Source organism: Sus scrofa, chromosome 17, assembly GCF_000003025.6.
Source record: "Sus scrofa isolate TJ Tabasco breed Duroc chromosome 17, Sscrofa11.1, whole genome shotgun sequence".
Classification (NCBI taxonomy): Eukaryota; Metazoa; Chordata; class Mammalia; order Artiodactyla; family Suidae; genus Sus; species Sus scrofa.
The window spans coordinates 41,608,491-41,635,622 of record NC_010459.5 but is presented as its reverse complement, the minus strand read 5'-3'; the positions used below and the strand labels follow the sequence as shown (position 1 = coordinate 41,635,622).

Below are 27,132 nucleotides of genomic sequence, written 5' to 3'. Positions count from 1 at the left end.
TGGCTGTGGTGTAGGCTGGCAGTTGCAGCTCTGATTGGACCCCTAGCCTGGGAGCCTCCATATGCTGCAGGTACGGCCCTAAACAAACAAACAAACAAAGGAGGCTGGATGCACATACACAGAGGAAAGGCCACGTGAGGACACAGCAGGAAGGTGGCCGTCTGCAAGCCAAGGAGAGGGACCTCAGGACAAACCAAACCTGCCTCATCTTGATCTTGGACTTCAAACTTCCAGAACTGTGGGAGCCGATGCCCCAGCTTGAGCCCAGTGGGCCAGATAGGTGAGAGCAAGTAAGGGGGAAGTGCCCTGGGAGGTTCCTGCAAAGCCCCCGTCTTTGTCCTCAGATGCCAAGAGACACCGATACTTTCAGCTGGAGCCCAGTTGGAGGAGTGGGCAGTGCCCCCCGAAGGCTGAGGAGGACTGGGGACAGAGTGAAAGACCCTGCTGAGGACTCAGCAGAGCACATTTGGGACCAGCTCTGCCTCCCTGAACCTCAGTCTGTTTGTCAGTAAAATGGGCATGATTCTTCTCTTACTGTCTCACTGATGGGGAAGGAAAAAGCAAAGAGTGAGAGGGATACAGAGTTTGTCTTGCACACTAATGAGGTGGGGGTGGAGACTGATTACTCCCATTTCACAGATGAAAAAGCTGAGACGGAGGAAAGAGACAGGACACCCAAGTCTGGGCCAGCCCACCACGAAGCTTCCTTGCTGACGGCTGAAGACACTGCTTCTATGGCTGGGCTCTGAGAATGGCTCTGGGCCTTTAATGCCTCAGATGCCTGCCTCCCCTCCAGGCTGTAAATCCAGTTTCCTCGCCATTACATCCCCAGAATCTAGTGGGGTTCCTGACACATAGGAGGTACCCAGCCAATATATGCAGAATAAATAAATGAATGAAGGATAGCCATGCTTTTCAAAGAGGAATATGAATAGGCTGGCAGAGTTAGCAGAGAATGCGTCTTCTTAGAATGTTCATTTTATCCAGAGTATGGGGGAAATCATTAGGTAACAGTTACCATCACTGGGAGGCGGGTATTCTTAAATTGTGGTAAAAAATATATATACCAGTCTGATGGTTTCTTTAAAAATTAAGTATAGAATAACCATATGATTCAGCAATTCCACTTCTGAGTCTATACCCAAAAGACCTGAAAACCAGGGACTCAAACAGATACTTACACACCTGTGTCCATTGACACAAGGTAAAAAACCACCAAATGTCCATCAATGGATGAACAAATAGACAAACTGCAGTACACACACACAAAGGAGCAGTATTCAGCCTTTAAAAGGAATGAAATTCGGACAGATGCTACAACTTTGGATGAACCTTGAAGACAGCATGCTAAGTGAAATAAGCCAGAAGAACACGTGTGGTATGAGTCTACACACATGAGCTACCTGGAATAGTCAAATGGTGGTTACTGGTAGGGGCTGGAGGAGAGGGGGATGGGGAGTTCCTATTTAGTGGGTACAGAGTTTCTTTTTTTTTGTCTTTCTGCCATTTCTTGGGCTGCTCCTGTGGCATATGGAGGTTCCCAGGCTAGGGGTTGAATCAGAGCTGCAGCTGCAGGCCTACACCACAGCCACAGCAACGTGGGATCCGAGCCGCGTCTGCAACCTACACCAGAGCTCACGGCAACACCAGATCCTTAACCCACTGAGCAAGGCCAGGGATCGAACTTGCAACCTCATGGTTCCAAGTTGGATTCGTTAACCACTGCACCACAACGGGAACGCCCAGAGTTTCTCTTTGAGAAGATGAAAAAGTTCTGGGGATGGATGGCATTGATGGTTTTACAGCAATGTGAATGTACCTAACGCCACTGAACGGTACCCCTAAAAGTGGTTAAAATGTTAAATGTTATGCATATATATTGCTTTTTAGGGCCGCACCTGCAGCATATGGAAGTTCCCAGGCTAGGGGTCAAACCTGAGCTGCAGTGCCGGCCTACACCACAGCCCCAGCAACACCAGATCCGAGGCACATCTTCTACCTATGGCACAGTTTGTGGCAACACTGGATCCTTAACCCACTGAGGAAGGCCAGGGATCAAACCCACATCCTCATGAATACTAGTTGGATTCTTCACCTGCTGGGCCACACTGGGAACTCCCTATGCATAGATTTTGAATAGTGATAAAACATATACTACTCCACAGCGCTGAAGCCTCCTCATGGGTGATGAGGGTCACTGTTCTGTCTCAGTGGGGTACGTCTGGCGGCCATGGTCCTCTTCCATGCTCCATGAGCCCCACAGGAGCTCCAGGCCCCAATATCTAGGCTGTAGGTTGGATGGAGAAGGCATAGGAGGGAGGAGATGAGGTGATTTCAGGGGGTCTGGCCAGTGTGGTGATTTTTCCCAGGAACCCACCAAGCCTGCCAGCCTGGTACTTCATTTCCTTCACCAACTATCTCTTGAGCATGTGCCAGAAGCAGATTTACTAGGTAAGTCAAGAGCGAGGGAGACGGAGACAAACCACACCCAGGGTCTTGTGTCCGGAGCATCTAAGCCAAGAGGAGAGGCACGAAGCCCACATCTGTAAAATGGGACTAAACCTGCTCCATGGGGTTGGAAGGGATGAAACTTGCAGAGCTCTTTGCACAGGGCTTGGCCCAGAGCAAGAGCCTGTGAGAGGTGCCAGCTGCTGTTCTTTTTGTTTTGTTTACTTTTAACTCTCATAGAGGGTAAAGATGAACCACATCAGCTGGACTTGGGGTGTGGCCAGCAAGAGGATTTAAAAAAAATTTATTTCAGAGTTCCCATTGTGGCCCAGCAGAAGCCAATCTAACCAGTAACCATGAGGACGCAGGTTTGCTCCCTGGCCTTGCTCAGTGGGTTAAGGATCCGGGGTTGCTGTGGGCTGTGGTGTAGGTCACAGACGTGGCTCGGATGCAGCGTTGCTGTGGCTGTGGCGTAGGCCAGCGGCTACAGCTCCGGTTTGACCCCTAGCCTGGGAACCTCCATGTGCCACTGGTGGGGCCCTAAAAAGACAATAAAATAAAATAAAATAAAATAATAAAATGAAATCATAAAAAATTAAAAATAATTATTTCCAATATAGGAGGAAAATCGCATTGTGGGAGCAAAGTGGAATCTTGGCTAATTATGCTTTCTCTGTGTTTCCCCACCCCCACCTTAATCAAGAGCCTGGTCTAACATCAGCCCCACTCCCTCCTGCACTTTGCGCCCCCACCCCCATGACTCACACTCCTCAGAACTGATTGTTCACCGGCCTCCTCAATCCAACGCTCTTGATGGATTTGGTAATTGGAGTAATTACGGTAATTTTACCTTAAAGACAGGCAGCTGCAGATTCCCTATTGGGGACCCCCCTCCCTGGGCCTCCTGCCAGCCAGTGTTCAGGGACAATGAAAGTGGCTCCCATTCCCCTCCCCCAGAACAGCAAAGTGGCTGGGGTGGGAAGAGGGGTTCTCAATAGAAGGAATCTCCCACCATCTGAGCAGCCCCCACTCCCCCCCCTGAGGGGGGGGAGTGGGCAGAGGGCAGCAAGATGGGTTTTCTGGGAGTCCTCTTTGTTTCCACCACTTCAGCATTGGTTCCAGGGACCTGCAAAGCACAGCAGTGGACATCAGCTTGTTCCCATCGGGGCTGGAAAATCAGGACAGGAGACCCCTCAAGTCTGTGGATGAAGTTCTTTACAGATCGCAAATGCACCCATGCTATAGAACCCATGTGTGAGGGGCCGGCAGGAGTATGGACCTCGGGACGTGCCGAGGGAGAGTCACCTGCCCACCTGAGGGCGGCACCCTCCCACCCTCATCCCCAGCCAAAGTCCGGGCTGCTCTGCCCCCAGCGGCAGCCGGAGGAAGTTCATCTTCACAGAGATGCCCTTCAAAGACTGGGAGCCAAGTGCACGGAGGGTGTGGAAGGCCGAGATCTCTCCTGATTTCAAGGTTAGAAGACGTCTTAGAGGGGAGGAACTTCAATGAAAGCCTTGAAGAATATCTGAGAGCCCTTGGGAGGGCCTTGGGCAGTGAGGAATACTAGCCCGACCCAGAGCAGACCAACAGATTGTCCCAGGCAGGGGCATTTGGGGCCATATCTAGATTTGCTAAGAGCAAACCTGGGGCTGTCTCAGAATTCCCAGGCCAGTGGTTGGGTGGACTTAAATGCTTCCAGTCTTCCCAGACCTCTTTGGATCCATTTCCAGTCCCTGGCCGGTCTTCCCACTGCCCCCCTGCCCTCCCTCAACTCCAGCCACACCAGCCTTTCCTTGTCTCCTCCACACCAAGTTCCTTGCTCAGAGTCTACCACATACTGTTCCTTCTGCCCAGCATGCCTTTCCACCTCTCACCCGTTCAGCTTTCTAGTTCAGCTTAATAATCATTCTCCCCCAGAGCCTCCTGGGAGACTCCAGACGTAGTCCACTTCCCCTGCCCTGTGCGTTTCTGATCCCTCTTCCTCATCACACTTCCCACAATTGTAATTATATAGCAATTTGTTGGACGAGAGTTTTCTATTTTATTTTACTTTATTTTGTTTTACTATTTTAATTTTTTCTTCCTTCCCTAGACTCTGAAGGGAAGGTCTGTGTTGATTCAATGCTCCATCCCCAGTTCCTGGCTCTCAACAGAAATCTTTGTTGACTGTATGCTGGAAAGTTTCAGCAGGCAGAAATGGGGTGGAAGTGCATTCTCAGAAGAGGGAACAGCAGTCTAAGGGTCTGAGACAAGGGAAGACAGAGTCAGTTCAGAAGATGTTGGGGCCAATGAGAGGAGCAGAGGAGCAAGGGGACAAGGATGGGAGGAGTCTGTATGAAGCTGGTGGGGAGAGAGGGTTAGGAAATCTCTGGAGGGGGGGCCTGATCTGTCCCTCAGCCCAGATACCCAGACAAGCTCTCTGCCCCGGCACACGATACTTCAACAACAATGGCCATGGCAGAGACCTTTTTCTTCCCTCTCTTTGCAAACCTCTTCTCCCAGCTCTCCCTTTATTTTATTTTATTTTATTTTATTTTATTTTATATTTTTGGGGCATGCCTGGGGCACATGGAAGTTCCCGGGCCGGGGATCAAACCTGCACTCCAGCAGCAACAACACCAGATCCTTAACCCACCATACCACAAGAGAACTCCTCCTCCCAGCAATTCTGATGGCTGGCCCCGACTCATCGTTTTGGTGGCAGTTCTAATGTCACCTCCTCAGAAAGGTGTTTGGTAGCAGACACTCCACGCTTGTCAGCCCCCGCCCACACCCCTTGGTGCCCACCAAGACCGACCTCCCTTTGCAAGAACCTGGCCTTTCTCTGACACACGAAGGTGTTCAGCCTGTGTGCCTGTGGGATGCATCGAATGAGCCGGGGAGGTAACGCCCATGGGAGCAGCACGCAACCCTTCAAGGAGGAATCGGTGGATAATAATACTCTAGTTTCTTTCCTCCTTGCTTGGCTCATATTAAAGATGTAACTACACACTCCCCAAAAGGCTCTGCAGCATTGAGCCGCAGCTGCCCAGGCTCTAACCTGCTCACCAGCACAGCCTTCAGTGGCTCCACCCTCCCGCATCTCTGGTCTCTACTCTCACTGGGTCTTCCTGGGATCACCTCCCAAATACTTGCTCTCCGGTTCTCAGTCCAGAGTGTGCTTCTTGGGGCCCCAAATCTAAGACCCTTCTCTGGCCACTCGAAATGAAGATCCGCCCGTAATTCCCGCCTCCCTACCCCTGCTCTTTGCCCCTCTCCCTGCCCCCGTCTCTCTCTCTCTCTCTCTGCTTTATTTTCACTGAATTCTGTCATGATGAGAGGGCATTTCAGTTCTAACTTAGTGTGTTTCTCTCATTAGTCAGTGAGTCCCCTGAGGGCAGAGACCCTCCCTATCTGTTTATTACTCTGGCCCCAGCCGAGCCCAGCTATGGGCACTTAAAGTCATTGTCCAGTTACTGCAGACTCCCTCATTTCATCCTCCCCACCCTCTGTGGCATAGAAACAGCAGGCAAGGGAGTTCACGCTGTGGCTCAGCAGGTTACCCAGCTAGTCTCCATGAGGGTGTGGGTTCGATCCCTGACTTGCTCAGAGGGTTGGGGATCCTCTGTTGACACAAGCTGTGGCATAGATCACAGATGCAGCTCAGAGCCAGCATTGCTGTGGCTGTGGCATAGCCAGGCAGCTGCAGCTCTGATTCGACCCCTAGCTGGGGAACTTCCCTATGCTGCAGGTGCGGCTCTAAAAAGCAAAAAGGAAGAAACAGTGGGTGAATCTCTGGGAGCACAAAGTTGGGCAAGTTGCCTGTAGCCCCAGCCAGCCCAGGGCGACCCCTCTAAGCACTGCCTTTCCCAGGGAAGCTCTCACCTGAATGCCAGGTGAGTCAACTCACCTGCTCAGGGGTCCTTTTCAGCACTGGCCCAAGGAAATGCTTCCACTGGAGGGCATCTTTCCAAACTTCATCCTCCTCCCTCTCAAAAGCTGGAGGCAGCAGGGCTCGTTTTAGTCCGCGTATGCTGCTACAGCAAAACACACAGGCAAGGGGCTTAACCAACAGACATTTACTTTCTCACAGTTCTGGGGGCTAGAAGACCAAGACTGAGGTGCTAGAAAATTTGGTTTCTGGTGAGGACTCCCTTCCTGCCTTGCAGGTAGCTGCCTCCTCACTGTGTCCTCACATGGCCCTGGCTCTGTGTGTGCACAGAGAGAGCACACTGCCTTTCATTTTCTTATAAAGACACCAGGCCTATGGGATCAGGGCCCCACCCTTGTGACCTCATTCAACCTTAATTACCTCCTAAAAACCTGATAGTCAAATACAGTCAATTTGTGGGTTATGGCTTCAACATATGAATTTGGGAAAGGGGGAGGGGGACATGATTTCATCCCTAACAGGGCTCCTTAAAAGAAACATGATCCCAGCCCAAGTCAGGCCCAGACTGCAAAGAGCCCGGAGAAGCTGGGCACCCACTGCGAGCTGTGCTAACCCTGCAGCAGGGCTGGTGCAAGATCATCAATCACCATGACGCCAGAGGGTGGGAGAAGATGAGCCTTCGGATAGCACTGAAGATGAATGGGGAAACTGGCATGTGATTAAACCGGGCTCCTCTGCTGAGGGCTGACGGCCCACGCAGAGTGGGAGGGAGCACAGCCAGGCCTGGGCTCCCGGGAGCCACCGAGGCAAGCGCCCCTCCTCCTGCCAAGGTTAAAGGATTGTTCCTCCAAGCACCCAGCTTCCTAGCATCCTGGCTCTGTTAATGAGGGAGTGGGGTGTGCCATGGGGCCAGCGCAGGTGTGAGAACCATGGGGGAGGTGATAGCATTACTCACCATTTCAGGCTGCCTGGCTCTTGTTAATAATTAATAATCGTGATGATAGCCCCTCACGAGCACTCGTTAGAGGTACTCCAGGTGCATTTCCTCAACTTTACACTGCATATCAGAGAGGCCAGAGTTAAGTCAGGTGGTGAGGGCAACAGTTTCTGGAAGAAACAGAGCAGCAGAGAGGAATTCATGGATCCATTAACTCATCTGATGGATATTTATGTATTTATTTTGCTTTTAGGGCCACACCCACAGCATATGGATGTTCCCAGGCTAGGGGTTGAATCAGAGCTACAGCTGCCAGCCTACACCACAGCCACAGCCACGCCAGATCCAAGCCACGTCTACATCCTACACCACAGCTCACGGCAACTCTGGATCCTTAACCCACTGAGCGAGGCCAGGGATCAAACCTGCAACCTCATGGTTCCTAGTCGGATTTGTTTCTACTGCTCCTTGATGGGAACTCCCCTCATCTGATGGATTTGTATTGGGCACCTGTGATACCATCAGATCCACAAAGGTCAGCAAAGTCCTACATGGTCTCTGCTTTCATGGGGCTACATCCTAATTAGGGTCACAGATGGGTAAAAAAGCAATTAAATAAGATAATTTCAGGTAATGATAAATTCTAGAAAGAAAATTAAGGCAATGAGATGGGAAGAGAGAGAGGACAGGAGAGGAAGCAGCATCGAAGGGGATGGTCAGAGAAAGAAGGAAGGGACATGTGAGCCGATACCCAGAGGTGAAAGGAGCTGGCCATGGGAGTAGCTGGGGGGAGAGTGTTCTAGAACAGGAATGAGGTTGGTATGTCTGAGGAATGGAAAGGAGGCTCATGAGGCTGCTTGTGCAAAGTGACGGACAGGGTGGATAGAGTGGAATCAGAGATACTGGAATCACAGATACTGGATGGGACTCATAGGCCAGGGTAAGGAGTTGGGATACTGTTTTAAGTGGTTTGGGATCCCTCTGGAAGGTTTTCAGTAAAAGGGTGTTTAACAGAATTGAATTTTTGTTTTACAAGGGTCGCTATGGCCGCTGTACAGAGGGCAGATAGGAGGGCAAGGAGAGAGAGTAGTTCAAAGGCGTTGAAGCCATTGAGACTTTGGACCACCACCACCACCACCACCATCACCACCACCACCACCATCATCACCATCATCACCACCACCACCATCACCATCATCACCACCACCACCATCACCAGCACCACCACCACCATCACCATCATCACCATCATCACCACCACCATCATCACCATCACCACCACCACCACCATCACCATCATCACCACCACCACCATCACCAGCACCACCACCACCACCATCACCATCATCACCACCACCACCATCACCACCACCATCACCATCATCACCACCACCATCACCAGCACCACCACCACCACCATCACCATCATCACCACCACCACCATCACCATCATCACCACCATCATCACCACCACCACCATCACCAGCACCACCACCACCACCATCACCATCATCACCACCACCACCATCACCACCACCATCACCACCACCATCACCATCATCACCATCACCACCACCATCATCACCACCATCACCACCACCATCACCATCATCACCACCACCACCACCATCACCACCATTTTCACCACCACCATCACCACCATCACCATCATCACCACCACCACCATCACCAGCACCAGCACCACCACCATCACCACCATCACCACCACCACCATCACCACCACCATCACCATCATCACCATCACCACCACCATCATCACCACCACCACCACCATCACCACCATTTTCACCACCACCATCACCACCATCACCATCATCACCACCACCATCACCACCACCATTTTCACCACCATCATCAAAGGCAGTGAGGTGAGAGAGGCTTGGACTAGGATGACAGCAGGAACAGAGGAGTGAAGTGGGGCAGAGGTGAGAGCATATTTTGGTGGGAGGTCCAACAAGGCTCGCAGGTGGATTGTAGGGGGCAGGGAGGAACTGGGGAACAGAAGCTGCAATTTTGGCTGAGTCCCATGGCGATCCCCCCCACAGACAATCTACCCAGGCTCTCCACTTCTGTTCTTGACTGTCCTCTCTCACTAGCACCTCCCAGGTCCTGATCCTACTTCAAGCAACTGTAGTGTGATTGAAAGAGGTCTGGATTCAGAATTGGGCATCCAAGATTCTCACTCTCTGTGTGACTTTGGACTCATGGCATAGCCTCTCTGGGCTTCAGTTCCTTTGTGTGTAGAATGGGACCATGGTACCACTTACCTCATAGAACTGTGGGACTACTGCTGGGCTAAATTCATGCTTCATCCAGTCTGGGCTCTTTGGAGAAACTGAGGTCACTTAAAGGCCCATAACCTGCTACAATCTCCAAACACCCTGCCATGCAGTTCCAGGATTCATGTCAACCCCACCTCACTAGGTTATCTTGGTTCCTTCTTGGCGTTTGTGCTGTGAGAGGAGAGGAGAGAAAGAGGGAGATGGAGGAAGTGATTATCACTAAAATACTTTTAAATTTGGGTATTTAGGGAGGAACAGTTTGGATTTATGATCCAAAATACTTAAGAGCCTGCATCTTGACACCAGACTAACCTGCATTAGAATTAAATCCTGTCACTTACTGGCCATGTGGCTGAGTAACACTAACTTTCAGAGACTCAGTTTTCTTCTCCTGTAAAGAGGTCATAAAAATAATATGTCTCTTAAGGTTGTTGTGAGATGAAAGGGGTGAACATAGGAGAAGTACCAGATTCACTGTCAGTGCTTAGTGACTATCAATTGCTGGCATCACATCATCCCTCAAACTGAAACACTGGATTATTTGTGACGATCTTGGCATCGTCAGCATCATCAGCATCCCCAATATCACCACCACCATCGTCAGCATCATCAGCATCCCCATTATCACCATCACCATCGTCAGCATCTTCAGCATCCCCATTATCACCATCACCATCGTCAGCATCATCAGCATCCCCATTATCACCACCACCGCCACCATCGTCAGCATCATCAGCATCCCCAATATCACCACCACCATCGTCAGCATCATCAGCATCCCCATTATCACCATCACCATCGTCAGCATCTTCAGCATCCCCATTAGCACCACCACCACCACCATCATCATCTCCACCATGACCACCATGATCACTGTCGTGCTACCATCAGCACCACCATCTTCACTATCATCATCACGACTATTAGCAGGTGCAGCAGGAGCAACAGCATCACTGTGATCACCGTTACCATCATGATCCCCATTATCATCACCATCACCATCATCTCCATCATCATCTTCACCTTCAAGGTCAAGCAGGACATTGCCCTCAATGCACCAGCAATATCCTTTCAGCACCCACCATTTCAGCGTACAGTGGCTAACTTCTAATTGCCAGCATCGATAGCCCTTTATCAGAGGGCTCTCTCTGGCAACTAGAGCAAACCATGCCTGTGCTCACATAGGCTGGAAGGGCCGGGGAACAAAATGCCCACCCTTGTCAAGAGGAAACCTCAACTGATGACTCACAGGAGCTGATGCCTAAATACCCAGATCCCGGAGCTCCCATCGTGACCCAGTGGAAACGAATCTGACTAGCATCCATGAGGACGCAGGTTCAATCCCTGGCCTTGCTCAGTGGGTTAAGGATCCAGTGTTGCTGTGAGCTGTGGTGTAGGTCGCAGACTCGGCTCCAGAGGCTACAACTCCAACTGGACCCCTGACCCTTAGCCTGGGGACCTCCATATGCCTTGGGTGTGGCCCTAAAAAGACAAAAAACAAACAAACAAACAAACAAAAAAAAAAAAACCCGCAAAATAAACAGCCAACTCTCTTGCCCCTTGGGTGGGGATAACTGCTGGATGTCTTCTACACTGTTTCTCGGAGTTCTCCAGGAGAACTGAACTCTGGTGCTCAGTAGTAACTTGCTGGATGATGCATCCTTTTATGGGCTGCCTCCCCTTCTCAGCTTCCCACACCTTTTTGTTAACTGGAATCCCTATCTGCACTTGAATCATTGTTTCGGGGTCTGCTTCTGAGGAAGCACGAACGAACGAAGACCTGGATTACCTGTGAAGATTAAATCTGTAAAGCTCTTGGCAAAATACAAAGGGCTCAATAAAGTCACTGTTGAATGAATGAATGAATGAGGCTTCACCTGTCCCAGGGGGACAGACCCAGGAAAGAAGGAAGGGAAAGACCTGGGACCTTGGGAGAGGCGTGGAGCCGGGTCCCACAGAAGCTGCCTTTGCAGCACCCTGCCCTTCAAAACTGTTGTCATAACACCAACCCTCCCCCTCCCGCTTCTCCTCCCTGCCCCTCTGGGTGGCTGCAGGTTCAACGTGGGGCCCAGACCACATTGAAAAAAACAGGCAAATGGCTGAAAGACTTAAATATACGACAGGACACCATCAAACTCCTAGAAGAAAACATAGGCAAAACACTCTCTGACATCCACATCATCAATATTTTCTCAGGTCAGTCTCCCAAAGCAATAGAAATTAGAGCAAAAATAAACCCATGGGACCTCATCAAACTGAAAAGCTTTTGCACAGCAAAGGAAACCAAAAAGAAAACAAAAAGACAACTTACAGAATGGGAGAAAACAGTTTCAAATGATGCAACTGACAAGGGCTTAATCTCTAGAATATATAAACAACTTATACAACCCAACAGCAAAAAAACCAACCAATCAATGGAAAAATGGGCAAAAGACCTGAATAGACATTTCTCCAAAGAAGATACACAGATGGCCAGCAAACACATGAAAAAATGCTCAACATCGCTGATTATAAGAGAAATGCAAATCAAAACTACCATGAGATACCACCTCACACCAGTCAGAATGGCCATCATTAATAAATCCACAAACAACAAGTGCTGGAGGGGCTGTGGAGAAAAGGGAACCCTCCTGCACTGTTGGTGGGAATGTAAACTGGTACAGCCACTATGGAGAACAGTTTGGAGATACCTTAGAAATCTATACATAGAACTTCCATATGACCCCGCAATCCCACTCTTGGGCATCTATCCGGACAAAGCTCTACTTAAAAGAGACACATGCACCCGCATGTTCATTGCAACACTATTCACAATAGCCAGGACATGGAAACAATCCAAATGTCCATCGACAGAGGATTGGATTCGGAAGAGGTGGTATATATACACAATGGAATACTACTCAGCCATAAAAAAGAATGACATAATGCCATTTGCAGCAACATGGATGGAACTAGAGAATCTCATCCTGAGTGAAATAAGCCAGAAAGACAAAGACAAATACCATATGATATCACTCATAACTGGAATCTAATATCCAGCACAAATGAACATCTCCTCAGAAAAGAAAATCATGGACTTGGAGAAGAGACTTGTGGCTGCCTGATGGGAGGGGGAGGGGGAGGGAGTGGGAGGGATCGGGAGCTTGGGCTTATCAGACACAACTTAGAATAGATTTACAAGGAGATCCTGCTGAATAGCATTGAGAACTTCGTCTAGATACTCATGTTGCAACAGAAGAAAGGGTGGGGGAAAAATGTAATTGTAATGTATACATGTAAGGATAACCTGACCCCCTTGCTGTACAGTGGGAAAATAAAAAAAATTATTAAAAAAAAAAAACCAACACCGGCAAGCAGTCTCATCACCAAGCTCCTCTATTAACTCACTGGAAGGACAACACTCCTTGAGTGCTAGACTAGGGAGAAAAAAATGCGAATGAAGTAAAAGTGACATTTAACTTGTGGGAAGGAAGAGGAAAGACCAGCCTTCTTGCCGCTGAAGGGACCCTCTCTGACGCAATCTGTGCTCCACCGCCCCCTTGTGGCCAGGGCTGGAATTCACCCTTTCTCTTCTTTCCCTCCCTTGCAAAGGATCACTATACCCCAAGGCTGGTCTCCGCCTCTCCTCCTTGGCCATTGGCTCTCAGAGTGTGGCCCCTGCACCACCGGCATCAGCATCACCTGTGAACTTGCTAGAAATGCTGATTCTAAGGGTCCAGCCACTGTCCTAAGAGCTGTCCTGGTGATCCCGAGGCACTGCTCAAGTTGGAGAATTCCTGCTCCAGAGAACACAGCTGAGGATGCTCGCAGCTGCTCAAGGTCAGTTTCCAGAAATCCGGGGACGCTCAGAACTGGTCATGTGTTTAGAGAATTCCTTAGGGAATCATGGCCACTGGCCTGGAAGGAGGTCCACTTCAGCTGGGCTGGCCCAGAGGTACTGACAACTGTTGCACTGAACAACCCACCACCCCGGCCCCTTCCTTGCCCGAGGCCAGCTGCAGGCAAAACTTCAGACTCCAAAATGGATCCTAAGGGGTGCATAGGCTGACCCCTAACCTCACAGCAGGGTTCCACCTGGTTTCTTGGGAGACAGAGGCCTGAGGGGTGGACTCTGCCCCCGCCAACCCCGAGGGGCCTAGTGAGCCCTCAAGGTCCCAGAGCTCCCAGCGACTGGGCTCAGACACAAAACTCACCAGGAACTTACTGATATTCCCTCTGACTTGATAGAGGGGGATGCTGGCAGTATTTGTGGACCTGCTGCCGTAATACAGAGGGAAGCAGCTGCTGGCTTTTCTTCTGGAGGCAGCAAGACCAGCCACTGTGTATGAAGCCCAGGCCTGGAAGGGGTGGCCTCACTGATTTTTGGTCCCAGGTGGAAATGAGACAATAGGATCCTCCCCAGATGATACAGAACCCAGGTTCACTCTGCTCACCACACAAGAGGCCAACAGATCCAGAGACGAGTTGTGGGGCAAGGAATAACGACTTTAATCAGAAAGCTAGCAGACCAAGAAGATGGCAGACGAGTGTCTCAGAAAACCCGTCTTCCAACAACTTATACAACTCAACGGCAAAAAAGCCAACAACCCAATGGAAAAATAAGCAAAAGACTTGAAGAGACATTTCTCCAAAGAAGATATACAGATGGCCAACAAGCACATGGAAAAAGGCTCAGCATCACTGATTATTAGAAAAATGCAAATCAAAACTACCATGAGATACCACCTCACACCTCTCATAATGGCCATCATTAATAAGTCCACAGATAACAAATCTGGAGAGGGTGTGGAGAAAAGGGAACCCTCCTGCACTGTTGGTGGGAATGTAAATTGGTATAACCACTATGGAGAACAGTATGGACGTACTTTAGAAAACTAAATATAGAACTCCCATATGAGCTGGCAATCCCACTCTTGGGCATATATCCAGGCAAAACTTTCCTTGAGAAAGACACGTGCACCCTTATGTTCACTGCAGCACTATTCACAATAGCCAAGACATGGAAACAACCTAAATGTCCGCTGACAAATGAATGGATTAAGAAGATATGGTACATATACATAACGGAATACTACTGAGCCATAAAAAAGAACAAAAAATGCCATTTGCAGCAACATGGATGGAACTAGAGACTCTCATACTAAGTGAAGTAAGTCAGAAAGAGAAAGACAAATACCATATGACATCGCATATATCTGGAATCTAATATAAGGCACAAGTGAACCTTTCCACAGAAAAGAAAATCATGGACTTGGAGAACAGATTTGTGGTTGTCAAGGGGGAGGAGTGGGATAGATTGGGAATTTGGGGTTAATAGATGCAAACTATTGCATTTGGAATGGATAAGCAATGAGATCCTGCTGTGTAGCACTGGGAACTATGTTCTAGTCACTTATGATGGAGCAGGATAATGGGAGAAAAAAGATTGTATACGTGTGTGTGTAACTGGGTCACCATGCCATACAGTAGAAAATTGACAGAACACTGTAAACCAGCTATAATGGAAAAAATAAAAATCATTATTTTTAGGAGTTCCTGTCATGGTGCAGTGGAAACAAATCTGACTAGGAACCATGAGGTTGCAGGTTCGATCCCTGGCCTCGCTCAGTGGGTTAAGGATCCGGCACTGCTGTGAGCTGTGGTGTAGTTTGCAGATGTGGCTCGGCCCCTGCATTGCTGTGGCTATGGTACAGGCCAGCGGCTACAGCTCTGATTAGACCCCTAGCCTGGGAACCTCCATATGCTGCTGGTGCGGCCCTAAAAGAACAAAAGACAAAAAAAAAAAAAAAAAAATCATTATTTAAAAAAAGAAACCTATCTTCCCTAAGTCCAAATTCAGGCTCTTTTTAGTGGGGCCAATGGTCACTCACTAATAGTCACTTGCTTGGGGAAGGGCCCACTGCAATGCTGACCAGGGACAAAGCAGGACCACTAAAGGTCACTCACTAACGGTTGCTCAACTACAGAGACCCAGAGCCCAGGAAGGGCCCCGGCACCCAGAGACAGGGAAGAGGCAGCTGGATGCCACTTGGGGAGGGTCAGCCATGGGTCTCCCACCACAAGGCCCCTTCCTGCTGGACATCAATCAGAATGGAAGCTGTAGGACGAGGGGTGACAGGTGGAGACAGGAGCCTGCGGTGAGGGGCAAATTCTAAGTCAAGATGGATTATGCGTAGAGTATGAGTGTGTGTGTGAATGAGCCAGGCACCTTGTTTCTTCCCATTGCTCCCAGTATTTCTTATAAAACCTAATGGAGTCTGGAACTTGACAGTTACTCTGTGGCTCTTCGATGCAGGTCCACCTCTTCCACAGGGCTGTGGGCTGTGCAGGTCCAGGGCCCCTGTCTCTTCTTTCCATTGTGACGCTAGCCCTCTTCGTGTACCTGGTCTAGAGTAAGCATTTAGTAAATACTTGTGGAATGAGTGAATGAATGAATGGTTGAATGAATGATGGGAGCCAAGAAGCTTTCTAAGAAAGTTAGAGAACACAGTTCTGACCAGCACAGAAAGGCCAAGGCTAAGGGCATGTGAAACTCCCCTTGATGGCCTTCAGCTCTGACCCCTCTCTGCACCTGGCACTCAGCTTCCTGTGAGAGGGAGAGAGGGAGGGAGGGAAAGAGAGAGAGAGACTCCTAGAAGGAGTAAGGGGAGGTGGCCCCGGTGGGGGAGAGGAGGCTGTCTGTGTCCTCACTGCCCTCGTGGCCCTGTGAACAGGGCTGAAGCGCTGAGAACATGGGCCACTTTGGTGTTGGGGGAGTCAGGGCCACCTACAAGGGATTTTTTTTTTTCTTTTTTTGGCCACCCTGCAGCATATGGAGTTCCCTGGGCAGGGATCAGATCCAAGCTGCTGTTGCAACCTACGCTGCTGCAGCTGTGGCAACACCAGATCCTTTAACCCACTGTGCCGGGCTAGGGATGGAACCTGCGTCCTGGCGCTGCAGAGACTCTGACAATCCTGTTGTGCCACAGCAGGAACCCCCAGGGGATCTTTGATAGGTCAGGTCACCTCCATCTTTGCCACTTTGGGAGTCTGCAGAGAAAGATCCATAGCAATGGGCACAGGTATGTATGCCCAGAATTCACATGAGTGTGTAAACATGCATACGCGTGCACTTACACAAGTACCCATGTTCAAAATACAAGTTGCACATATACACAGTCACAACAGCTACTTGTGCACAGATGGTATCATGTCCACATACACAACGTCCCGCAAACTGTGCATACACACAGGCATAGAAACATGTGTGCACGTGCGTTCATGCTCATACGCAACAGGAGTGCCGTGCAGGGCACCTAGAGACGCACGAATATAGATTTACATAAATACACATCACCCACCCAACGCGACACTGCCAACTTTCTGTTCTGGATTCTTCTCAGGAACTCTTGTTTCGTCCCTTCTACTGGCTCACTCTTCACCTCTATCATTCCACGCCCCCTCTGAGCAACCCTATTTTCCCAAGCTTCGGCCACGCATACCTGGGCGGCCTAAAAAGGGGGTAGGGGAGATGGCGTCCAGGACACGCCGCCGACCGCCATCGCTAGCTGCGTTCTTCCTCAGCTGGAAGTCACTGCCCACGTTTCTGAGACCCCGCCTCCTCGCTCGCTGCAACGGAACTAGCGCGCCCCCTGGTGGTCATATTTGGCAGTGCCGTTCCAGGCGGTCTGACTCGCTGTTCCCCAGGTGCCCTCCAGCTGGCCTTGGCCCCTTTCTTCTCTACCTGGGCGGGGTATAGGGCACTCACCGCCTCGGGGCTGCCTCCTGCCTGGTCCCTGTCTGCGTGCATCCTTCGTAGCCAGGTCTTGAGGCCCCCTTTGCAGAGCTGGGGGCGCCAAGAAAGAGGTGACCTGACTAGAAAGAATCAAGTCTTAGCAAGGGTGTGGGACCCCTGGGATGAGAGGCAGAGCCCGTCAAGGTCCGGGGGGCCTCTTCCTTGTCCACAGAGGGCTTGGCAATACATATTTGTTGAACTTGGAGCGGAAGCACAAGTTTGATGGGAGGATGGGGGCCATTTACCCCTAAAGAGTAAGGGACTCTGAGAGCAGAGCCCACCGTTGGGCTTACTGGATAGTGGTCACCCCCAGACAGAGGCTGAAGGGTCCTGCACCTGCTATAGGACAGGTGCTCATTGTCACAGCCAGGCAGGGGTGTCCCCAAGAACACACCTACAGTGGGCTAAGAACCCCAGCCAGGCTGGCACTGGCAGATTCCCAAAGACTCCAGGATCAACCCTTCTGTCCAATCAGAGCCCAGCAGACAGTCAGGAAAATCCAGACTCCAGGGGTGCTGATAATAAAAAGCATGTGTCCTGGGGTCTGACAAGACTGGATTCCATTCTGGGCTCCTCTGTTTACTGGCCGTGGTCACAGGAGAGGGAGCAGAACTTTTCCATTTTACTTTATCTACGTCTGTGTTGCCTGAAAGTTTTGCAAGAAGTCATTAACGTGTTTCTTGAATTTTTAAAAACTGCCTACAATAAAAAGTATTGTATTCTATGTGTTTTATTTATTCATTCATTCATTCGTTCACTCACTCATTTATTTTGCTTTTTTTAGGGCCGCATCTGTGGCATGTGGAGATTCCCAGGTTAGGGGTTGAATCGGAGCTGCAGCTGTTGGCCTACACCACAGCCACAGCAACTCGGGATCAGAGCCACATCTGCAACCTACACCACAGCTCATGGCAACGCCAGATCCCCCACCCTCTGAGCAATGCCAGGGATTGAACCTGCATCCTCATGGATACTAGTCAGGCTCGTTATCGATGAGCCACAGCGGGAACTCCTGAGTGAATTACTTAACCTCTCTGACCCTCAGTTTCCTTATCAGGGAAAATGGATCCATGACCCACCTCATAGGGTTGTTGCGAGGATCAAAAAAGACAATGCGTGGGAAACAGTGCTGGGATGGGCACAGGGTGACAGGTACTCAGCTTCGGCTGCTCTAATAGGAGGGATGTCTCTTGGGGGGGCTGTTACTAGAGAATCAGATGTGTGTTTACCAGGCACACGTGTACACACACACACACACAAACCCCATCTCCTGCGTTACGGGACAAAATGCCAGAAAGGGACCCCAATCCACCCCCTCAAAAGCCTGGGGTCTCAGCCTCCCACCCCAAGCAGGGAGGGCATCTTCCCACAGGTTCCCCCCCCCCCCCGCCAACTAGCCTCCAGAGCTGCTCACCTTCCAGGCACCCCAGGGAGGTGTCTGCCCCCTTGTGCCGCAGGGGCTTGGGGAGCGCTGGCAACCCTCCTCCCTGCAGAGCCAGGCGGTGCCCATCCTCCCTCAAGGTCTGAGCTTGTCTGGCTCCTCCAGCGTGGGGGGGGCAAGTTGGGGGTGAGGGGCTTGGTGGCTTTTTTGGGGTCAGGAAGAAACTGAATGATGAGCCAACAGCCCTGACGGAGCAAAGTGAGGGACTCCACGGGGGCGGAGGGGGGGTGTTGGAGAAAATGCCAGACCAAGCCAGGGAGGAGCTTCAGCTGAAGGGGAGGTTTGTTACCAAAATGTTTATTTGGTGCCAGGAAAGCCCCCACGAAAACACAGCGTGGACAAACACACATGACAAAGCATGCGCAGAGAAAGTTGTGTGTGGTGTGTGTGTGTGTGTGTGTATGAGGGAGAGAGAGGGAGAAGGAAAGAGACTGTTTTGATTTGTGCTTTGGATGGGTCATTCTAGCAGTGCAGAAAAAGCAGAGCCAGGGAGACCCAAGTCCAGGAGACCAGCTGATAATTCAGGCTCATTCTCTTTCCTTGGCTTAGGAGGCCGGTGGTGGCTGGTGGGATGGGGGCTGAGACAGAAAGAGGGGATAAAGATGACACCCAGGTGACCCCAAAGGCAGCCTGCCCCTTTCTCCACCCTGCTGCCTCTGCATAACTAGCAGGGGTGGAGAGGGAGACAGGGGAGTTCTCAAAAGGTCAACATTGTGCCCCCACCCTTGTATCTCCACCCCCCCGCCCGCAACCTGAAGAAGAGCTGGCACAGTGGATCAGAGCCAGGTTCTGGAGTCAGAGCCCAGGCTCAAATCCCAGCCCCACCGGTGTGACTCTGTGCAAGTTACTTGACTACTCTGTGCCTCGGTTTCCCCATCTGTCAAAGAGGGGTCACCAAAGCCCCTACTTCATAGAAAGCTTGTGAGGGTTAAAAATTGTCACATGTGGGAGTTCCCGTCGTGGCGCAGTGGTTAACAAATCCAACTAGGAACCATGAAGTTGTGGGTTCGATCCCTGCCCTTGCTCAGTGGGTTAAGGATCTGGCGTTGCTGTGAGCTGTGGTGTAGGTCGCAGATGTGGCTCGGATCGTGAGTTGCTGTGGCTCTGGCGTAGGCCGGTGGCTACAGTTCCGATTCGACCCCTAGCCTGGGAACCTCCATATGCCGCGGGAAGCGGCCCTAGAAAAGGCAAAAAGACAAAAAGAAAAGAAAAAAAAAAGAAAAAAAAATTGTTACGTGTGAAAAGCACATAGGAAGTATCTGGCGCATAGTAATCACTCATTAAATGTGAGCTCTTCTGGAGTTCCTGTGGTGGCTCAGCAGTTAATGAATCTGACTAGCATCCATGAGGACGCAGGTTTGATCTCTGGCCTCGATCAGGGGGTTAAAAATCCGGCGTTGCTGTGGCTGTGGTGTAGGTCGCAGATGCAGCTCGGATCCTGCACTGACCCTTAGCCTGGGAGCCTCCATATGCTGCTGGTGTGGCCCTAAAAATAAAAGGCAAAAAACCAAAAAAAACCCACAAAAACATGAGCTCTTCTTACAACTAGGCAGGTGGTAGATGTAGTTATAAAATGATTTGTTACTGAAGTTGATCTCTAGATTCATCGTGAAGTTTGAAATTAGGATCAGAGCGAGATCGCCCAGCCTTTCGAACAGATAGAAGAGCCTCAAAGCTCCAGGTGTTTCGAGTGGGGGCCAGGACTGGGCCAGAGCCTGAAGCTTGTCAAATGAGTGGACGTGGCCAGCTCTCGAGGGTTTGTCAGGGGGCTCCTGAGCACAGAACCCCTTGTTTCTTTAATTCGGACCCACACCCTCCGGCCCAGCCTTGCCCCGGCTCAGCCTCTGAGTTCGCCAGCTTCCCCAGTGGGTCTGCTCACGTGGCCTTCAGGGTCTCGGGCCTCCCCCCAGGGGGCTGGGAGCTTGTCTGGAAGAGAGAAGAGCCGCGTCTCTGGAGGTGTCGTATGTCCCTCGGTGGAGGAGATGAGCTGGGGGTCCAGGCAAGCAGGTCACTCGCCAAAGCCCTCTTGCCTCCCCGGCAAGTCTTCTGTCCATGCTGGCCTCGGCCACAGCCCCGCTGACTCTGGCAAAACCAAGCTGGGAACCAGTGAAATGCTGGATCTAGGGTGACAGTGGGATGAAAGAGAGGGACAGATCCAGGATGGGGCTGGGAGGGCTCTACAGAAATGGGACAGGATTTTTTTGTCTTTTTGTCTTTTCTAGGGCCACTCCCACAGCATATGGGGGTTCCCAGGCTAGGGGTCTAATCAGAGCTGTAGCTACCAGCCTACGCCAGAGCCACAGCAACGCCAGATCTGAGCCGTGTCTCCGACCTACACCACAGCTCCTGGCAACACCGGATCCTTAACCCACTGAGTGAGGCCAGGGATCGAACCCGCAACCTCATGGTTCCTAGTCGGATTCGTTAACCACTGACCCACAACGGGAACTCCCGGGCAGGATTTTTGAACAGAATCCAAAAACCTCCTTATCTTATCCCATTAACTGGACACAAACAGGACAGGCTACATGACCTGTGGAGCTCATTAAAAAATGAACATGGGGCGGAGGGGGGGGTCTTGTTCAAAACTGAAGAATTTCAAGACAGCATAGGCAGAACATTGGATGAAGCATGAGGCTCATCTGAACATGCGACTTTGTGGGACAACCCCTGAAGCTGGCCCTGAACACGAAACTCTGAGTGCCTGTCCAGGTGTGTGTTTTTTGGGGAGGGGGCCCTCAGCTGTCAAAGTCATGACCTGACAAGGTTAAGAACGAGTGTCACTGTGGCAAGTGAGTGTCCCTGCCTCTCAGCATCACCTCCTTGCTCCACTTGGACAGGCAGGGGCTCCAAGAGTGAGACTGATGGGCAGACCTTGGAGCAGGGCAGGCCGTGGTGGTGCTGGGGACAGAGAGCTGTGGACACATGAGCCATATCGTTCAGGACTTGCTGATGGACTGGATGGGGGCGCTGGTTGGGAGGAATAGAAAATCATGAAGGCTGACTCCTTGGTTTCTGGCTTAATCAGCTAGATCAAGCGATGGCAGTGCTGTTTGTGGTGACGGGGGGACCAGCTGGCAGAAGATGGGGTGGTGTGTTTCACTTTGTTGGGTAGCAAAGGGAATTAAGAATTCCAGGCTAGGAGTTCCCTGGTGGCCTAGCAGGTTAACGATCCAACGTTATCACTGCTGTGACAAGGGTTCAATCCCTGGCCCAGGAACTTCTGCAAGCCTTAGGCATGCCCCCCCCCCAAAAAAAAGGGAGAATCCCAGTCTCACAATGAAAAGATGTTAAGCAGACAGATAATAGAGCCCAGGAGAGAGGACAGAATGGGATACACTTGGGGGTCACTGGCATAGAAATGGCACTTAATCCCACTGGGATGGGTGAGGTGTCCTAGCTATTCAGTGAGGGCTCAAGCTCTGATACTTGGAAAAATCATTTAATGGATCTGCTGCTCCACAACCTCATTTGTAAAATGAAGAATAACGGGGTTCCTGTGGCAGCTCAGTGGGTTAACGATCCGGCGTTGCCGTGAGCTGTGGTGTAGGTTGCAGACGCGGCTCGGATCCCGCGTTGCTGTGGCTCTGGCATAGGCCCGTGGCTACAGCTCCGATTCGACCCCTAGCCTGGGAACCTCCATATGCTGCGGGGAGCAGCCCTAGAAAAGGCAGAAGGACAAAAACAAACAAACAAACAAACAAAAAACAGGTCTCCCACCCAGTAAGGCAGAAGGGTCTCTGATGTGGCAAAGTAGCCAGGTCTCCAACTCGGTGGTGGAGCAGACCTCCAACACGGCAGGGGTCTCTGTTTCCAGCCCCCTACCTTTTTTTTTTTTTTTTTTTTTTTGTCTTTTTGCCATTTTCTTGGGCCGCTCCCTCGGCATATGGAGGTTCCCAGGCTAGGGGTCTAATCGGAGCTGTAGCCACCGGCCTACGCCAGAGCCACAGCAACTCGGGATCCAAGCCGCGTCTGCAACCTACACCACAGCTCACGGCAACGCCGGATCGTTAACCCACTGAGCAAGGGCAGGGACCGAACCCGCAACCTCATGGTTCCTAGTCGGGTTCATTAACCACTGCACCACGACAGGAACTCCAGCCCCCTACCTTTTAGAGGGGCCTCACCTGGCAGTATAGGCTCACCAGCAGGGCCTCTCCTCCTCTGGGCTATGAAGTGTCTCCTCCTGGCAAAACTCAGCAGGACCTTTGCTCCAGGGCTCCCAATCAAAACACAGATCTGAGTCATTTTCCTCCGAATCTGTGAAGGTACAAGACAAGGCCCCTTGGGTGGTCACATCCTATCTCCTATTCCTGATGGGAAAGGATCCCCCTGCTGGACGGGGGTATCCCCGCAGCCTTATCTGAGGCCAGGGGTCCAAGGCAGAACCAAGACAGCCCTGAGACCTCAGGAAGAACTTGGGACCTTGAATGGTGTCCAGGGACCAAGAGAGAAGGTTGTTCGGTGACACGTCCACTTTCTAGAGAAAGGACCCTACCTGAATTGAGTGTGGTCCAGAAGGGGGCGCTGAGGAGACACAAGGCCAACCACCCAGTTGTCTGCCTGTTCATTTATATAACACAAGTATCTGAGTGTATGTGTCCTATGGTTTCTCTTAGAACACTGTTTTATGGTGAAACACACACACACTCTCATGCATGCACACACATGCACACATTAAAATACCCTGGAAACCGCGTCTGTGTGCATCATGAGAGGTCTGCTGGATGACGTGTGGTCCACTCACACCACACAGCCCACCCACCCCATGGCATGTCATGAGGCTGTTAAAATGCCTACATTAGATCTGTATCTTTCGACTTGCAGGATGTCTAGGATATATTACAAGAAAGTTGCAGAGAAGTATATGGTAGAATCCCTGTAAAATAAAACCAAAAAAACCCCCCATTTGAGGGGAAAACCTATGCGTGATACTAAATGGGCACATGGGAAGTTCCCACTGTGGCTCAGCGGAAACGAATCTGACTAACATCCATGAGGACGCAGGTTCAATCCCTGGTCTCACTCAGTGGGTTAAGAATCCAGTGTTGCCGTGAGCTGTGGTGTAGGTTGCAGACGCGGCTCGGATCTGGCATTGCTGTGGTTGTGGTGTAGGCCAGCAGCTGTAGCTCTGATTTGACCCCTAGCCTGGAAACGTCCATATGCTGCAGATGTGGCCCTAAAAATACAAAAAAAAAAAAAAAAAAAAAAAGAAGAAGAAGAAAAAAAAAGAAGCTATAGTTATGAGCTATTAAGGGGCAAGGCTGAACCCTGGGCCCATGTGCCCTTGATTCTGGAGCTGGGCTTTTACAGGCTCTACCCAGATGGGTGTTCTGCCTTCTACCTGCCACGGCCCTATGCCCAAGTTAAGAGAGCACATGTTTTTATCCCACGGCATATGGAGATTCCTCTGGGCCAGGGATCAGATCCAAGCTGTAGTCACAACCTAAGCCGCAGCTGGGGCAACACCGGATCCTTAACCCACTGTGCAGGTCTGGGGATCGAACCTATGTCCCAGTGCTCCCAAGAGGCCACTTTCCCATTGCACCACAGCAGAAACTCCAAGAACACACTTTAAATGAACATTTTCTGGAAGTTCTTGCCAGGAACTCCCAAGTGTTGCACAATTACCAGCCTCCACATTTAAGATCATGGGGCAGGTTGGGGGTGAACCGCTCAGCCTGTCTGAATGCCATCTGACTGGAGCTGGCAGCACACTCAGGGCCCTCCCTGCCCAGCTGGCCAAAGGTCCCAGGCTGAGGAGCGGGGTGCATGTCCAGGCATCCCCAGGAAGAGGGCCCCTGGTGAAGAGAGTGCCCTGGGGGGCCTGAACACAGGAGGAACAGTGTCATTCCTGCCACATGGCCAGGTTGCCCCTGCCCCTGCCCGTGGTCCCCAGCCTCGCTCAGGCCAGCTTCGTTCTGCCTCCTGCTCCCCTGGGGGGTATGCTGAGTTCAGGACAAATGTTGGTCAGTTTCCATGATCCTGTGTCCCACAGAAACTTAGATCCCCCCTGATGTTTGGTCTGGGCAGGAAACTGTGTCAGTGGTCTCTGGGCACCTGCTAAATGCCTCAGGCCACTGTACCCCACCCCCGCCCACCCCGTGCTGGTCATTGACTGCAAAGGCACCAGCCTGAGGGCTGAATCCAGCCCATGCTCTGCTCACCCAGCCCTGTGCCCTGGCTGAGCTCTCAGGAAGGGGCATCTTTTGCTAATTCATCTGCCCAGAGGGCCCCCCCTTTTCTGATTTGTAACAAGAAACTTATGTGCTATCGGTGGCCCTGAAGGGACATCTTTTTTTTTTGTATTTATTCATTTGCTTATTTATTATAAAGATTCAATTTCTTCCAAATTAATGATTGGTCACGAAAACAGAAAGCATTAACTATTATGCTGAAGCGTACATTACATTTGATGCCATATTTCACACAGAAAATATAGTTCTGTTATCGTTTATATATCTTACATGTACATTTTGATAATAACAGCTCTTATTACCAGTGGTCCATGACTGCTGCTTGTTCAGAAATAATACGAATTTTGTATGCACCACAACCAATTCCAAGCACATTTCTGCTCCAAGTTTCTTTTCTATTCTTTCTCTTTCTCTCTTTCTTTCTTTTTAAATTTTAGGGCCACACCCAAGGCACATGGAGGTTTCTAGGCTAGGGGTAGAATCAAATCGGAGCTGTAGCTGCCGGCCTACACCACAGCCGCAGCAACACCAGATCTGAGTTGCACCTTCGACTTACACCACAGCTCACGGCAACGCTGGATCTTTAACCCACTGAGTGAGACCAGGGATTGAACCTGTGTCCTCATGGATGCTAGTCAGATTCGTTTCCGCTGAGCCACGACGGGAACTCCTGCTCTAAGTTTCTTTTATCACAAATATACTCATTTACATTAGTGCAAAAGTCAGTTATTATATCTTTAATCTAGAATATCTTAACTAGATTTGCAATCCCATTCACAATAATTTCATGTATACCAAGGACCTTATGTGCTAGCGGTGGCTCTGCAGGGGGACAGACGCACACACATGCCTTTTGCTTCCCTGACTCAGGATTCACTCTGGGACTCTAGGTTAAGAAATTCTAAAGTACCAAGTCAATCCTCTTCTCTTACTGGTGACCATTTGTCAACTCAGAGCCAGCAGTTAAGATGCTTTGAAGGAAACCCCTCTCCTGCGAGTGTTTCGGGACCACCCCCCTGCCCAGCTCCAGGATTTGGGCCTGGACTGGGTGGCTCACCTTGGCTGAGTAGGAAGCGTAGCCAGACGATCAATAAGAACAATAGCAAGCCCACGGGCAGGCAGAGCCAGGATGCCAGGAAAGAAAATGTCAGCTCGTTCACCAGCGGCACCAGAGGGTACTTCATGGTATGTGTGTGTGAGTTTGTGTGTGTGTGTCTAAAGTTGCTGACCCAGCTGCCCTGGGAACCTGGGGGCCGGGCCACGCTCTGCTCTCAGCGCAATTGTGACTGAGCAGGTGACGTAACAAGGAAGTCACAGTGTCCTTCGGGTGAAGGGAGAGCTGTTCTGGATGAGTGGGCAGAGGCTGGGCTAGTGAGACAGTTTGGCTGCCAACAAAAGCCTGGCTTGGAGTTCCCGCTGTGGGATCTTCAGTGTCTTGGGAATGCTGGGACATAGATTCAATCCTTAACCCAGCACAGTGGGTTAAAGGCCCAGTGTAGCCGCAGCTGTGGCTTAGGTCGAAACTGTGGCTTGGATCTGATCCTTGGCCTGGGAACTCTGTATACTTCAGGGCGGCAAAAAAAAAAAAAAAAAACCAACAAAAAAAAACAACAAAAAAAACCCAAACCAAACCCACCCCCCCAAAAAAAAAACAAACACCCAACAAACAAACTAGGCTTCCAGGCAAGCAGGCCTGGGTTTGAATCCCTGTAAGATGCTATGGGGTTCACGTGACACCTCCCTAATCCTCCTGCAGGATGGAAATAATCCTCACCAAGCTGCAAAAAGCTAGAAAAACGGATACAGGTTTCCTCCAGGTGGGCGTTCATATGTTTGAGGTCAGAGAGTCCTCCTGGAGCCAGCCAGGCCCTCAAGAAATGACTGTGTAACCTGGAAACTTCTGCATTTTATTAGTGTTTTGGGTGAAGAGCTTCTAAACTTGAACCTTGTTCCTTTACCTCCCAGGTGGGCAGGGCACCCCAGTGCCAAGCTGATCCCGTCATTCATTCATTCGTGCATGAAGTAGTAACTAAGCCTCCATGTGTCAGGCCCCAGGATAGGAAGGAGGCTCTGGACCCCCCAGGGCCCCACAGCCCCTAAACTGGAGGGAGACTGGCCAGGCTGGGAGCCGGCCGGGTGCAGGAAGTCCGCAGAAGTGTGG

The 27,132-nt window shown here is 50.7% G+C and overlaps 1 protein-coding gene across 9 annotated transcripts; it reads right to left on the bottom strand.

Annotated features, from left to right (window-relative positions):
* ADIG (adipogenin) lies at positions 4,481–26,256 on the bottom strand. Of its 9 annotated transcripts, none has more exons than XR_002339838.1 (7): positions 26,029–26,234; positions 22,902–23,034; positions 20,654–20,870; positions 9,545–9,730; positions 7,275–7,426; positions 6,338–6,464; positions 4,481–4,691 (listed from the first exon to the last, which is right to left on the bottom strand). XR_002339838.1 is itself a non-coding variant. In XM_005672934.3 (3 exons), exons 1-3 carry the CDS (start codon positions 26,153–26,155, stop codon positions 19,232–19,234), a joined length of 489 nt encoding a protein of 162 aa, XP_005672991.1. In that variant the 5' UTR covers positions 26,156–26,256; the 3' UTR covers positions 19,045–19,231.